Source organism: Lipophrys pholis (genome assembly GCF_963383615.2).
Source record: "Lipophrys pholis genome assembly, chromosome: 20".
Classification (NCBI taxonomy): Eukaryota; Metazoa; Chordata; class Actinopteri; order Blenniiformes; family Blenniidae; genus Lipophrys; species Lipophrys pholis.
In genome coordinates, this window is record NC_137648.1 from 17,266,824 (window position 1) to 17,283,756 (window position 16,933).

The window sequence follows — 16,933 nt, forward strand, 5'->3', positions numbered from 1 at the left end:
GGGCTGCAGCTCAGCCTTCGTCCACTTCCCGTCACCTGACGCCTATTTTTGGAGGGAGAGCCACAGGTAACACCAAATCGCTGCACTGATGGTACAGTCACAAACTGGTCATGAGCCACCGACCGCCACCACCACCTACCATCTGCCACATACCATCATCTTCCACCACCACCACCACCTACCATCTGCCACATACCATCATCTTCCACCACCACCACCACCTACCATCTACCACATACCATCATCTTCCAACATCACCAACACCACCTACCACCTAACACTTAGCATTATCTTCCACCACCACCACCACCACCACCTACCACCATCACCACCACCTACCACCACCCTCTTTCCTCTCTGTTATGCCAGCAGATGCAAATTTATGGCTGGAAAATGATAATTACTGTGTTTATTATCTTTCTAAGCCTTCACACAGCGACAGGAGGCCTGCTGCATACCTGGGCTGCGTTCTCTCCGGTGCATTGGACTAATGAACTTATGCAAAGTACAATCACAGGCTCCACATTAACACACTAATTTTACATCATTGTCCTTTTTGTTAATCAATGTCTCTTTATCATGGATGCAATTACAGCGGCTGCTTCTTCTTCTTCTTCATACTTTTTTGGTTTTTTTTTTTCCCTCCTCCTTCTCCTCACCAGCTTAATAATCACTCATTACGCCTCCTTTTGCTTGCCAAGCAGTCAATTAACATCAACAGCTTTCTGGGAATCACTAAACGGGCTCAGGAAGTGGCGGCCGCTCGCCCGCCTCCACTTTACCTGCAATCTGCCAGAAGGATCTGTCCTTCCCTCTCAAAAGGAGAGGAGGAGCTTTGTTTAGGGGGAAAAAAAAAATCATGCACGCACACACGAACGCACGCAGCCACTACCAAAACAGAAATAGTTTAGCCTGAAATATTAATTTACCCAGAAAGCGACACCGTGAATCAGAAACATCTTCTAATCTCATGCAAGAAAAGACAGCCATCTGGCTCCGGAGTGTGACTGAGAGAGAGAGAGAGAGAGAGAGAGAGACAGAGAGAGAGAGGGGCTAGACCTCCTCTTTCTCTCTCTCCTCATCCATCGTTCCCTCCCTCCCCCAGTAAACGCCAACCATTAAAGTAATGTGTTCATCTGCATAAAACTGCAGTGGAATGGAGAACATCATCGTTATATGAAAGCCATTTAGGCCCCTCAATTAAATCCAGCTGTCGGTTTCAAATCAAATATTAGCGAAGGGGAGCTTCGCCGGGGCCCCACCTAAGAAAACAAAGCGGTGATCATCAGGTGAGGCGATGATGACTGTCACCTCGGGTGGCTCCCACACCCTAATGTCCCCTCTGGTTGAAGCTGAACTAACTATAATAAAGTGCAGGAAGTGAGGGCGGACTTAAAAAAAAAAAAAAAAAGTAATGGGAGACTGCAAAATGAGTGTGACAGAGGACAAAAAGAGTATCCAGGGGATCAGTTTAAGATTGCAGCAGTGTGTGTGTGTGTTTGTGTGTGTGTGTGTGTTGAGTCGGCGGTCCTAAGCTCCTCTCAGTTCCACCCTCCACTCCTGACCTTGATAAACTAGCCCTCGGTGACCCACTCACTTTAACGACGACCACCGATCATTTACAGCGATAAAGGAGGAAAGAAAGAGGAAGCTGTGGAGCAGAGAGAGAGAGAGAGAGAGAGAAAGAGAGAGGAAGAGGAGATGATGGTGGGAAGGAAGAAAAGCTAGGTGTCCCTTCTCTTTCCCCACCTCCACTCCTCCCCCCCGTCACTCTATTTTTTTGTAAAGTAATTGCTTTCACCCCTGTTGGTGACCTGGGTAGATTTAATCACACCATCTCCAGCCCTGGCCAACTGAATCAAATTGGTCAAATTAACAGCGGCTACACAGGAGAAGGGTTCACCTCTCGCTTGTGCTTTCTCTATTTTACTCTTTGTGTCTCTCGCACACACACACACACACACACACACACACACACACACACACACACACACACACACACACACACACACACACACACACACACACACACACACACACACACACACACACACACACACACACACACACACACACACACATACAAACACGCACACACTCACACTCAGCTGTGGTCCTGTACGGCTCAGTTGGCACAGCGCAGTGCTTACTAAGCTAAATTCATGGCTCCGGCTCCCGTTGAGGCCGAGTCATGGCGGAAAAACAGAGACTATATTAAAAATTGATTTCAGATATTTCAGGAGACGAAGGCGTCAGGGGTGGAAGTGAAGAATTACTACTGTTGAGTATCTTCAGCTGGATTTCAGATATGCCGGCAGCACGGCTCTGGGGAAGGTCGTCTTGTACCGTCGGCCATTTTTGTCGAGATTAAACTTAATTTAAGTGAAACGAAGAGAAGTAATTCCGTGCTTTGGCTCATGAAGTCCTTTTTGTTTAACTTTTTAGAGGTAATAATTTTAAACATCATCAACATGTTTTAATAATCGAAGAACTGATCGTGCAAACGTTAGAGTTTCGCTCATAGTTTGGTGTTGAGTCTGGAATGTACCTACGACAGCTTCAATGCTGCTTAAAACAATGTTAAAAAGTTAGTAACTTGACAACAAATGACAGCATTTGTGATTAAGTGTTGTTTTTTTTAAAAGAGAAACAACAGGGATCAAGACATTAAACACGTATACTTATTGAAGGAGAAAGCTAAATTCATTAGCCACAAATGATGTTTTAGGCTCCGTTTACACGTTTTTTTTTGTTTTTTTTGAATGAGAAAAGTTTTGTGTTTACACAGCAACGTCCAGAAAACGATGTCGGTTTATGCAGAAATTGCAGAAATGTTGAAAACCATCTAGTTAGCATGCCGGGCCACCAGTGGGTGCTGTTGTTTGTTTTTGTAATAAAACCACACACACGCACAGAGAACAATACACTATAAACATTAACAATGGCGTGTTCTCAGACGTTTGTATGGACAGACGATAAAATCGGAGTGCTACTACAGGTGGCTCTCAACTCTAAAACTACTATGTAACTCTGAGCAAAGTTGCCGTGCAACAACAACCAAAACACAACAAAAGTTTTCACTTGAAAACATTGTCGTATAAACAGGGCTTCAGTTAATTGGCCATATTTTGTTGGTACATCTTTACCTGGTCTGGTGCAACAAGTATTATTAACCCTTGGTTGGGAACGCTGAGGAAAAGCTGCATTGGGTCACTTCTTGTCACCGACTGCATAAAAGATTGGCAACATAACAACAGTGTCAACACATGAAATAGTTCAAGTACGTTCCTTTAATTGTTTTCTGTGGGAAGACTTAATAATAGGATGCTGTTTAAAAAGAGATAATTGGAGTCGAGAGGATGAGCAGGACCTCAAAACCTTTATTTTTTGCTCGATTTGTAGAAATATTTATCTTTATATTTAATTCATGCTTCAATTATCCTGGTGCGTCATTTTTGTATAAAACTTTTGTAAAACTTACTCATTTAGCCTAAAACTTAGTATAATGCAAAATACATGCTCAGACAAAAAGATTGGCTTTGAGGTTCGCATCTGTTGATGCTTTTGTCGGGACAAGGATGGGATGAAGAGCTGAATAAAACTTGATAACATGGACTTGTTGGAGGAAGCCAACAAATATTTTTTTAAAAAACAGAGAGAAGATTTGCCACAAAGTTGAAAAGATGAGGAAAAAAACAAGAACAGAAGAGATGTAGATCACATCGTGTGTGATAAATGAATCTATTAGCACGGCCTCAGTACAGTATAAGAGAAAACGCCCCATATTGAATATTTATTCAGACAAACTGCTCATGGACAGTGCGTGTCACATGCATTCTACAGTGCTTCCTGTTTGTTTTTACCAAACGGATGTCACACTCACTGTTAATCCAGACACCTCAAATTGATCTCGATTTGATTGGACCATTCATAACAACAACTCCAAAGTTTTCTCCTGAGATGCAGTGCTAAAAAAACCCCAAAAACAAACTGTGTATGCAGAAAAAGTTCAGAATTCACAATCCGTCGCTAACGCCAGAAATCGCCTCAAAAAAGTGAATTTCTTAATCCTTCCACAGTGTCAGAACACAAGACTTCTGCAGCTTTCAGCGTGCATCTTTTCACAAACCAATGCTATTTTGCTGAGAGTAGGGTGGTTAGTTCACTTCTGCACTTTGTGAGATCATCTTGCGGGCTGGTTTTGACCCGCGGGCCACATGTTTGACACCACATTAGTATACCAGGCCCATCATTCATGACCCTGGACAAGGAACTGAGCTAACTCTATTTTTAAATGGGTATATTTCGAAGTGCCCTTATTATTATTAGCTGATTAAAAAAAAAATCATTTTCGTAAAATGTGTCACATTTGAATATAGTTTGTGTTTCATTAAATTCATGTTATTATCACATTAAGTGTTAGAAGCATTATTAAAAGCACATTTGTTTTCTCAACGCTGAATAATATCCTGCTCTCACCACTTATGTTGTTTCAAATTTAGACTATAGCTACACAAAGGTTCAATAAGTATTTGTGTGGTGTCCCAGTGTGTACGCACTGAAGCCTCCGCTCTTCACACATGGAGACGGTGCAAAAGCAGAGGCGGGAGAGAAAATCTGTCCGGATATAGCGTCGCCATCTGTCCTGCCCTGGCCTGCCAACATGTGGACGATGCGATGGCGGCTCAAGGCCGTAAGCTGTAGAAAGTGTCAGTGATCGCAGCAGCGTCCATCAAATCGGACTGGAGTTATCGAAAACATTTAACTTCCTCCTGACATGCACGCATTCAAAGGGGACGTAAGCAGATAGCTCAGCAGACGACAGCGTGGAAAAGGTTGCATGACTAACATCTCAGCCCGACAGATCCAGAGATGAAAACAAAGCTGCCATTAATCCTCGAACTCATTAGAATTGGATTAGCTATTCAAGTCATATATGAGAAATCAATACTCACCACAGCTCATAGCAACGCACCTCCACACATCAGCTGATCCTCCCCAACCTGCTTCTACACTTCAGTTTAACTATGATGGTGATCACGTTTCAATCACGACCATTCCAGACCGTGACGTCGTCTCCTCTCTAATCCAGACACTCGCAGAAACAGAAAGTCTGAATCTCAGCATTTCTTTTGAAAGGTGCTTCCATCAAAAACAGTCCAATTTCAGAAGTGCGAGTCAACCCTGATTAATGTGAAGAGAAGACAGCAAAGGCAGCACAGCGTGTGACAGGAGCGTGCATTAGATCGATGGGTGGCGTTCCAGCTGGGACTCTGGAGAGTTTGATGGTGTGAAACTCCGAAAACAAGCAGGTTTGGAAAGCAGACGTTTTGTGTGTCGAGGCTGACCTGGTCATCTTGTCGGTGCAGGACATGGTGATGAGCTGCTCCCCCTGCAGGATGCCGTCCCAGGTCTGCACGGCGCCCCGGCACCGCACCGGCACCGTCCCCTCGCCCGACTCGATTTTGGTCCGCAGGTGACTCCGGTGCTTCCTCATGAGGTGTCGGCTGCTGTGTACTGAACCAATACAACAGCAACGTCACTCATAAATCATCTAACAGTGTTGGGCTTTGGAGAATGAACAGATTATATTCCCTTGTATAATGATGTAGACCCTGAAATTGGTTTATCGTTTTTGGTTTTGTAATTTTTTACCAACCCGAATGTTTCAAAATACTGAAAACAAGAGGATTACCGCACACGAGAGTTAAATATCAAACATCAGTGGTTCTAAACCTACAGTCCAGGACCCTCTTGGACCCTCTTGGACCCTCTTGGACCCTCTTGGACGATGTGTGAGAAATGACCAGCTTGGCATGAATCATGGCATTCACCGACACAATGAAGGGTTCAGTTTGTGTTCATTAGTATTTATGTTTTGCCAAATTGTTAGGTGGTTTTTAGCTTTTCTTAGGCCCTGTTGGCACAATCGTTAATGTTCTAAAAGTTTCAGGTTTGCAATGCAACGTTTTGATAACAATGTCCTTTTCCATGGAAAACAGTAGAAACATGGAAATCTCTGTTGATTTCACAGACATTCGTATGAACAGATGACCAAGTTGGATTGTTATTACAGTGACTGTACATTTACTACGGCTGTGGTACACAAGCACAGTAGTAGTTTTTCAGAAAAGGGAGTTTTCTGTTTTGACTTGAAAACTTTTGTGTAAACGGGGCCTCAGACTCTGGAGGTTTCGAGGAAAAGAAGTTAGGAACCATCTTCAAAGATATCCACACTAACATGTTTAATTGAGTCAAACGTATATAACTGAACTTGTCAATAACATCCTTGCCAGCGTTGATCAAAGGTAGACACAATAGACTCTTGTTCATTCATTTTTCTAATTACCTAAAACAAGACAAAACTAAAACGAGCCTGGAAACAATTAGCACTTTCAAAATATTGTCTTTGTCTTGGAAAGATTGCTCCCAATGTTTTTATTATTTCTTTGGCTGCATGTCCTCAAAACATATAAACAACGAATTAAGGGAAAGATTATAGCTCTTCTATTTCTTGTGAGAATTAAACGTTCCGTTCTGAAAGTGACCTGCCGTGCAGGTTTAAGAAGAAGGATCGTCACCTTGGAGCTGCGCTCCTCAGAAAGTGAACATTTGGCTCGATGCCTCCCGGGCAGAACAAGTCCTGGTGTGATTAGCACTATTAGCTCTTAATGCCGCTCATCCAATCTCCTGTGCTCTCATGCGAGTGAGCGAGGGCGGTGTGACCGCTGCTGGTTCGTGTCAAACGGCACTGGACGGGTTGACACTGATCTCCTACCGGCAGGAGCCTGCTGTCTGGTGTGGTGTTTGCATGTTCTCCCTGTTCCAGCGTGGCCAAGCACCAAGCTGCTGACCCATAATGACGATGTGGACAATTCTTGCATAAATGTTCAGTAACCTCTTCCACCTCATCCTCCCTTATTTTCTGCCCCCCCCCCCCCCCCCCCCCCCCCCCCCCATCTCTCTCAACACTGTTGCTCAGGCTCTTCTGACAGCAGCTAAAAATTAAGCCCCCGGCTTGCGCCTCGGAAATGTTTAAGAACAGTCGGAGAAAAGGTGCTCAGTAATTTCCTAATCTCTGCGAGCGCCACTGCAGAACATTTAAAAGGTTTAATGACAAAAAAAAAAAAAAAAAGTTTAAGGCTTCTTTGATGACGACGTCGTGTTTTTCTCTCTCTCTGTCTCTCTCTCTCTGTCTCTCTCTCTCTCTCTCTCTCTCTCTCTCTCTCTCTCTCTCTCTCTCTCTCTCTCTCTCTCTTTTCCTGCCGCTGCATTCACACGTCTCCAGTGGGAGAGGGGGAGGAGGAAAATAAAGTCCAAGATTACAGCTTGTGGACTCGGTGAGAAAAAAATGCTGGGCTAACCATCGAAATGAATACACAGTTCATTTCCAGTCGGCAAGCAATGAAACATGCAGTCAGCACGGCGAGGTTAAAAGAGGTTAAAGACAGTGTGACATGAAAAGGATGCCAGAGTGTGTGATAAAAAAAAAAAAAAAAGAAGAGCAGGATGAGTGTCAGAGAAAATGATCCAACTGGGAAGCTGAGCGACTGCATGAGCCGACATTAAAAAGATCACATGTGCATTTAAACCGGCTTCGTTCTTTCTTCCTTTTTCCTTGTTAAATCAGGTTTTTTTTTTTTTTCATCAATGGATCCTTTTAACTTCACTTCCTTTATCCATATCCTGTCTCTCCACTATCCTCCATTCTTATGTTTTTCCTTTTATTTACTGTCTATTTGTTCAATACTTAAAAACACTGCTGAGGAGATGACATGTGCCTCTCGAAAAAGGATTAACTCTAAACCCCATTTCCACAACGTTTAGAATGAAAACACATTGTTTTTGTGCTTTTGTTTAAGAAAACATTTTTTAAACAATGTAGTTAGCATACCAGCTGAAGAGATGGCGCTGTTGGTTGTTTTTGTAATGAGATCAATCTGCTATAAACATTAAAAATGGGAGAAAATGGACATTCGAATGGACAGAAGAGAGAGTTGGATTGTTAGTACGGTGACTGTCAAAATAAAACTACCAAGTCCCAGGAGAATATGGACAGGGAGCCTTGACACTCTGGAGGAAAGCATAGTTACTGTTCATCTGCTGAGCATGTGCAGAAGAACTGTTCACTACAGCCGTAGTGTGCAGTAGCAGCATTCCAAATAAATGATGCTTTCCAGTTTTAAACAGGGACTGAGTCGGCACGTTTTCAAAATGTTGCATTGTCCCTATTTCTAGTTTAATTCAACTTCCTGGCCTATAAATATTGTTTTTAACTGCAACAAATGTCCCACCTAGGGCGTGTTCACATTCTCCTGTTTGATCCGGACCGGACTTCTCTTCAGGGAAAAAAAAGTTTCGTTTGGGGAACGTGAACACGCCCACAAACGCTGAACCGGAGCAAACAAGCGATCGCTGCTCCCTGGAAATGCTAGGTCTCGGTTCGCTTGCAAACAGTCTTTCTAGCGGGCGGGGTGAGAGGACGTGAGGTAGAGCGCAATGCATTCTGGGTAGTGAGGAAACAGAGCTAACCGTGCCAATCAGAAGAAGCTGATGCAGAAAGAACAAGTTGGAAAATATCTTGCGGGCAGACGTGGAGTAGTGAAGAAGAACTCGTGAGGAAGACGCTCATTGATATCCGGTAAATGAAGACTACACATCGCGGCTACCCATTAGCCAGGAGCTAATTAGCCTAGCCACCGGCGGGACTTCGGCTTTCTGTCCGGACCAATCAATGAGCCGTGTTTCTTCTTTACTTCCTCTCTGGTCAGTGTTTGTTTCGGGCGACATCGCCCCCAAACCAGCTGCCGCTGTAATTGTGTGACATTAACCAGGCGGTTTGATTTGCTCTCAAAAGTGCTGCTGAACGCCGCCGAGTCCCGGACTATACAAATGTGAAAGGCCCCTTACAGTTTTAAAATGAAGCATAATTCACTCACAAAAATTAAACAAACCTATTCAATGTTAAAATGATTAAAACAAACAAACGTTAAACAGTGAAGCACCATGAGCTGATAATGCTAAACAGTGAGTTGTCGGGGGTCTTACAGTCGGTGGAGATCTCGTACGGTGAGTGGAGCCTCCCGTCTCCACACGGCGACGTGCTGACGTACATGTGGAAGTGGACGTTGTCTCGCAGTCTGTAGCTGAACTCTTTGTGGCGCACGAATATGGACTCCTCCCAGTCCTCGGGTCTTTTACTGTGGCAGTGGGAAAAGCAAGAAAAGAAAAAAGCAACAAGAAGGAAGGAGACTGATGAGAAAAGTAGCAGCATTCATCACGGCAGAGGAAATAGGTTTCCAGCTTTCTGTTCCAGTGATGAAGTGAGGCCGGAGTGCAGAGGGATGGACAGCGGCCCGCTGTCTGACCACAGCCTATTCTCTTCCTGTCAGAGACTCCCGGACATTACTCAGGCTGTACAAATAACTCTACACCTACACCTCTGACATCAAATAATCAACATGAAGGACACTGGGAAAAGAAAAAAAAAAAACAAGAAACACAGCTGGAAATTACCTCTATGAGAAAATGAGGAAGATAGAAATGTGAATTTTACGATTTATTTGTTATCCTAATTACAATACAGCACAGAAAGTCGACTAAAACAGACTTAAAAAGCATCTGCAAGACGTAAATATAAATACTGTAACTTCAAAAATTAGGAAAATAGGAGAGATAGCTGGTTTAAAGAGATGAAAAAGTTAATTTGATTCACATCCCTCTGAAGAATAAGTTAATCAAAAAGCTTGATTTTCTAATTAAATTTTTTTTTAAAGGTACTTTGATGTCATTAAGTGATGCATATTGTCTTCTTTGGTAACTTTGACTCACAGTTGCTCTCCACATTCTTATGTAGAAAGTAAATAGAAATAACTGTGTGTGTGTGTGAGAATGAGTGATTGTCATTAACAGTGTAAACCAATCTAGTAGTGAAAAAACGCAACATAAGTGAAATCGATTTACATCTTTATAGTCTGCAGCTGTCAGATCTGTTAGACTGTTTTGTTCTGAAGCTTATTTATCTTGAAATTCTAATGAGTTCAGCTCTTGAAATGTGTTGGGAAGCTTTCCCTTCAACCTTCCCCCTGCAGTTAAACACCGCAAGTCAACAATTATGGATTGAAATTCTCGTTTTTGTCACAGCTACATTCACATAAATACATGAATATGTTTTAAACCAAGAATAAACACAAGGAGGAGGATACTTTAGGTACTGAACTACGACACTCCCACCACTTCAGTGTTCTATACATGACATCTGCAGCTTATTTGCATGCAAATAATGTGACCGAAGCGTCATTTCATCCTCCTTTTTGGTTGATGTTTTTGACGACAAGCTTATTTGTCTCGTTGCTATTCTGTTTATTTTCATTATCGGTGAATGTTATACACATTTAAATGGGACATTCCCAACTGGTAATCATCCCATTTCCCAGCTGCACGGACGCAGCATTTATTCTGTGTTTTGACAAGGAAAGCAAACTAAATGAACAACGCTAGAGAGTTTGTAATGTAGAAGTTAATGAGCAAAAGATGTGAAATACCTTCATTGTGTATTGTATTGTGTTGGGTTGAAACAGATGACTGAAAGCTTGTGAGCTATTTCTGACAAATAATAATAATAATAATAATAATAATAATAATAATAATAATAATAATAATAATAATAATAATAATAATAATAATAATAATAATAATAATAATAATAAATCTGTTTGCTGATCAAAAATAGTCACTATAATGGATGGGATAGTCGTCATATTGATTCATTGAGAATATTATGAATCACTCTCTCAATTATGGTTATAGTTATTATGTTAATGGATATAGTACATTCGAATTGGCTAACTTATGACATTATTGACCATTATTACATCATTAGTCTCTGCACTCTGTATTTGTAACGGCTCAATTGATGGGATTTGATTTACACGTCAGTCATCCTATGATAACAGCACCGTATTACAGTCTTGCTATTAACTCACATAAGTTAAAGCATAGTGTAGTGTTAGTTATAACAGTTCATTATGGGATTGAAATACACGAACACAGATTGACACAGTGAGAGTTCGACTTCTGAGGAGAGCTATGTAAGACTGTCCTATTCATTCACGGTGAGGTAGTTAAAATGTGAAAAATCTGACACATAATCTGTCCCATCTGTCTCACATCAATGAAGGTGGCCTCCAACACGCAGAGTGCCTTCACATTGTACATTCAAAACTGTGCATCATCATGCAAAGCACGACTTTTCTGGCCCTACAACCTCTCCTCTCCCTCCCATGTCCTTTCACTCAACGTGAACATGGCGCTTCTGGCATTTTGTTTGGTCATTTCATTATGACTTATCTTCCCCATTAGCGGGTTTTTTTCTTTTCCTCCTGAGCTGCAGAGTCTCCGAACCTGCCATCCTGCATTGTGCCGAGACAAAAAGTCAGTGCTGCGTATGCAAATATGACATTCAGCCAATCTCCACTTCTTCTCCGCTAATCTGATACACCTTGCCTGGCCACGGAGCTCCTCTGGGAGCCCAGGAGCAGAATATTCACACTGGAGTCAAAACTCAAATCAAGACTCCTGGTTCGGGTAAAAAAGTTTGGCAAGTCCTCGAGAGCCGGAGTGCAAAAAGTGTTCGAAACAAACCGAGACCCTGAGCTGAACCAGTCTGAGGATGTTGCTTAGTTGATTATTGAAACCCCAATACGTTTCCATGGAGTTTATTATAGACGAGGGAAAACTGTTTGGCACCGAGGCGACAGGTCACAACAGATAAGATATAAAGTAAACCGTAATGTTTGTTTTATTAATTATAGCTGTGGAAACTGTTCCGAGCAGCCTGGGATCCTTAAAGCCTTCGCAAGTCCAAACTTCACTGATTTTATTTTGCCTGAGGAATGGAAACTGGTGATTTTCGTCAACTCAAATGCAATTTTCTTATCCTACTCTGCTGTATTGATCCGAGACAAGTAACAGAATACAACTGTCTCAGGAATATTTTCAGTTTTTTGGGTAGCTATTGAGGAAGCTAAAGCTAAAATTGAGCTTTTATGCTGCAGGTCCAACCCGACCAACAGGACGACCTTGTATGAAGTGGGAAAACAAAACAAAACACCTGTCCTTTATGGGTTACATTTTTTAGTAGAATTAGCCGATAACATAACATCAGCATCAAATTCATAATGTACAGGTGAGATTGTAAAAATGTGTTTGCTCAGTACTGAAAAGAATCCTGTGTTTTGAGGAGTGTTTTAAAAGAAAATTCAACATTTTCCTAATTCCTTTGGACTAAAACCAACGGAAACATTTGGAGTTGGTGCTACTTATTAGTCATTAGATTGATATTTCACCGGATTTTTCAAGTTGTGTCCGTTACCTCAAGAAGAGCTCGAGTTGCGAGTAGAGGAAGCGCAGCAGCGCCCTGCGGGCCGTGACCTCGGCGTGGCAGTCGTTCACCACCTGCCCCTGGTCGCTCAGATACTCCCCGTTGATGCACTTGGTGCCGGTGGAGAGCGCCACCACCTGGGCCTGCCTCAGGTCCAGACCTGTTGAGCAGAAACAGACAGTTTGCAGTTCAAACCAGGGCAGCGTGTCCTTTCTTCACCTTACTATCTATACGAGGCCTTTTGTCATCATTAGGGGGAAAAAAATTGTCTGGGAACTTTGAGAAAGGATGAAGACAGATCTACATTCCTGAGACTGTTAATATTAATGAAGGGAAACCAAAAGCAAGGAGCCCGAAGGGGAATTTGTAGGAAACATTTTTCATCTGACTCGGTGTAATAAAGAACAGGCACTATTCTTCCACTTTAGGTTGGTTCATCAATATAATCAGGACCTGCCTGTCTCCACAATCATCACCTGTACACAAACAACAATAAACCATTCCGACCTGCTTGTGGTGTTTTACCTCTGAGGCACACGCAGCCCACTTTGGTCTGACTTGAGCATCACCGGTCATCATTTTCATTTTCAAAACAGTCCCATTTATTGCACTTTTGACAAAAATCTTTGATGCACATTCTGAAAATCCTTCAAAATCCACAGTGTCTCTCTGCAGAACCATGTTGGGAAAAACCTGTTGCTTCTCAGGCTGAGAGATTTCTTCATACTTCATTGGGGCTTTTTTTTTTAAATTCACAGTATGAACTGTGTAAGTTAGACTGTAATCTAATATTCTTGTAAAACTTTAGTTTTTACTGCAGCAGTCTTACAGCAATCTGCTATTTACTCGTAGGTCTGTGTCATATGTTATCTGAGATAAGTTGTTCATTTTGAAATCTGTCTGTCTGCCTAAATCTGTGTTACATAGGTTTTTTCTTCTCGTACTCCTGTTTCCTCTCACAGTCCAAAAACATGCTTAAGGTTAATCAGTGACTCTTAAATTGCCCGTATTTGCCCTGTGATTCGCACAAGTCCTGTCCAGACCTTCTAACCTTGGATTGGATATATTGGTGTAGTAGAACATGGGTGTCAAATATAAGGCCCGTGGGCCGAAACCGGCACGCAAAGAAGCTCCAATCAGGGTTATAGCTCCCTCATGGCTTCCTTGTTGCTATCAAACTGGCCTCTGAGCCATGCTGTTAGGGTGAGTTTCTAAGAACATGCATAATGCAACAGCTATAAGAGAAAGGTTCTGGACGTTTCACTGTATTATGCACCAAAAGGTTTCATTATGTTAAGATTTTAGTCATTTTCTGTAGTAATGGTTTATTTTTTGTGAAAATATAGACATTTTTTATCATGCATATTCTGCGCAACAACAAAGAAAAACTTCAGAGTTTAAATTGAAAAGTTATTATAGCACTATTTCCCAGTCCGGCCCACTCAAGTTGAAATTGGGCTGCATCTGGCCCCTGACGTAAGATGTTTTTGACATCCCTGGCATAGGAGGTGAATGGGGGGGATAAAAAGAATAAATGATCAACAAAAAGAAAATAGCTCATGTCTTTAACTTGGTTAAACTGAGGGAGGGGGAGGGAGGGGTGAGGCCTTCGCTCAGCCAACACTAAGAGAGCGCATGACAAGCGGCTGAAAAAAAAAAAAAAAAAAAAGGTCATTGTGACAGATAACTGTAGGTTATTTCCATAAGCGCAGATCTCTGAGCAGCATAAGTGGAAGCGTCTTTTCAAAAGCTCCTATCACACCGCAGCAGCCTGGATTAGCTGGATCTGAGGAGCGAGGGAGGCAGAGAGCCTCCACCTGCATGCTGGGCTGACTCCGCCACATCTGTCAGCACATTCGCCTCACGTGATGACGGCGTGTCACTACAAACACGAAGGCCAGGGGCTTAAGAACAGAGCAAAATCAGAGCGCGGAGAAGCAAACCTGATACATTCATGTGATGGAGAGAAAGATATATGATGGCAGAGGTTAATAAATCAGTCCTGGGACACAGCAGAGATCAGTGGGAAGTCTCGGCACGTAAAGAGCATATCAGCCACTTATATTCTTCCACTTTCCGGGGTTTTTGCGAGGGTAAATGTCTTTCTTTGCACACAGCAAACATGTCTGTACTTTAAAAAGAGGAATGAAGGACTGACAGGCAGGGTGTAGAGTTGACTTTTATTTTAATCTTGAGATTGAGCAGTGTCACATTTTAAGTTAGACTATAAGAGTGGTGGCCATCGATGAGTCATTGGGGATAAAACATGATTGGTTCAGTCATCACTTTGTGGCAAAGACTCTTGGGTGACTTGGGCAGGTTTTTAGCTCTCGATAACGCATCGATAAAAGTTCTGACTTGGGTCCCATGTACATGTTTCAAGCAAAAATGCGTAGTTTTTGCTTTAAAGTGTAAACTGAAACATAATTATGGCACTATTTTACAAGTCTGCCCCACTCATTGGACTGAATGTGGACGATGAACTGAAATGTGTTTGACACCCCTGATAGGGATCTTCTGATCACTCTATTGTTCTGAGGCTTCCTCAAAAACTGAAAAAAATAAAATAAAATTGTCGCAAAACATCTTTAAAACCAGTGCAGTTCCCTTTCAAGACAATAAACATGGCAAGAATGTATTTTTCTAAAAACTAATTGTTCTTATAATAAAAATCCCTTGTTGATGTGAAATAAATTGTGTTGGTGTCATGATGCTGCAGCCCTCCAGGGGGCGCACTTTAATGCATGTGAGTCCAGATATCTAAACTTAAGGTGTGGGTGGGTGCGGGTCTCTATCGTCTGTGACACTCTGGTTCAATCTCCCACAGAAGTCACACATTTCCCATTGTGGCACATGGAAACGCTGCGAGCAGAGAGATCAAGCATCAAAAAAAAAAAGCCGAGCCGTTTCCTGTTTGCCTTCTCTTGGACAAAGACACACTTTTCTGGAGGATTTCGGGGCAGCGTGGAGCCATGCGACTGACTGACAGACAGACAAAGGGTGGTGCAGAGATGGAGGTGCAGGGGAGGGCCGGGGCTGGATCAGCACGCCACCGGCTTGCCATCCCTTCCTCGGCTGCCACAAATCTCTCCCATCGCCTCTGAAAGTCAGGCTTCACTGGCTCCTGGCAGACCTGCAGGCACCGCCGGACCGGCACATGAGCTTTTATCAGCCGCAGCCCAGATGGCACTGCGGCGTTCGAGTCCTGACACCTCCACTGATGAGGAGGAAGGAGGAGGAAGGAGGGCAGGGGAGGGGAAAAGTTGAAGGAGGTAGAGGTGTGTGCGTGTGTGTGTGAGTGAGTCTCCGGTAAGGAAGCCTATGCAGGGCGAATTAGGTTCATCTTTCACCTCTGGAAAGTACAAAAACAGAAAATAATATCTTGTATTGAAAATAATAGACTTTTATTCCAAAAAAACTCTCTTTCTGTAGGAAATCGTGAAATTCATCTCAAGTTTCTTATCTTTCTACTTTCATCATTTCACGTTGGGTTAATAACCACATTTGAGTAACTTTGTATGTATTCAGCAGGAAATCAACACCGACATACCGTCCCAACTTTTTTTGGAACGAGGAAATCATTTGTGAATCTAGATTAGACCAACTCAAGTCATTCCAATGATCCTGCCCGCAAAATAACTCCTCCAACGCTGTTCTTGCACACAATAGTTTCCATTACACTGTAGAAGCCTCACATCGGAGTGACACAAACTCCTGCAGGTTTCGGACATTTCAACGCGAAACGCGTCCTCACGTTCAGTCAGTCGCACTGCGAAGCCGTCAGGTCAAACATGAACAGCCTTGGCTTTCCATTCACTGGATAAACTGTGGAAGTATGTTGCAGTGGCAGTAAGTGCGCTTGTTTACTGTCGCAGGCCTGAGTCAGATTTCAAAACCTCCTCCCCATCGACACTGTAAACTGCACGTCATCACAACAGTGAGTCAGGAAACTCTGGTGGCTTCCTGAGTCTGTGCTGAAAATCCTTCACTTAACGGGCTGGCAACAGAAATGAGGCACAGCGAATGATGCATCCACTTTTAGTCATAATAGCAGGAGCAGCCCTCCCCGCTGAACGCTCGGCTGTGGGATGCATTTTAACAACAGATACAAGCTGGTCCAGGAACAAGGATTAAACACCAGCTGCTTCCTTTAAACTGTTTATACCTGAGATATTTACACCTAAAGGAGTATGAATGGTATCTGGTGCACCCTGGACTGGTCGCAAGGAGAACATGCAAACTCCACACAGCAAGGCCCGGCTTTGATATCTTATTTAAATACTAAACTATATCAGCTGTTTTGTTTTCCAATGATGCAGATTTCAATTCACAAAAAAGTGAAACGTTGGCATTGTTCAAGATGAATCCCAGTATTTATTGTTTCTTTCCCCCCACATTTTGTTTAAAGGAGTCATATTATCCAGCTTTTCATCACTGTCACATGTGTCTCATTGGTCCAAAAACATTGTATTCATAGTTTATTGCCCCAAATTCAGCTTTTCCTTGATTTTCCTCCATTTGAATATTGGACCATAGGAGCTGCATTCAGAA

The 16,933-nt window shown here is 42.6% G+C and overlaps 1 protein-coding gene across 1 annotated transcript in view; it reads right to left on the minus strand.

Annotated features, from left to right (window-relative positions):
* Positions 1-16,933, minus strand: part of adarb2 (adenosine deaminase RNA specific B2 (inactive)) — a gene marked incomplete at both ends in the record, with an annotated part of 200,587 nt that overhangs the window by 10,561 nt on the left and 173,093 nt on the right. Inside the window, 3 exons of the mRNA XM_080489089.1 lie at positions 5,349-5,517; positions 9,049-9,200; positions 12,374-12,542. Coding sequence (XP_080345215.1) covers positions 5,349-5,517; positions 9,049-9,200; positions 12,374-12,542 — 490 coding nt within the window. The remainder of the gene's footprint in view (positions 1-5,348; positions 5,518-9,048; positions 9,201-12,373; positions 12,543-16,933) is intronic.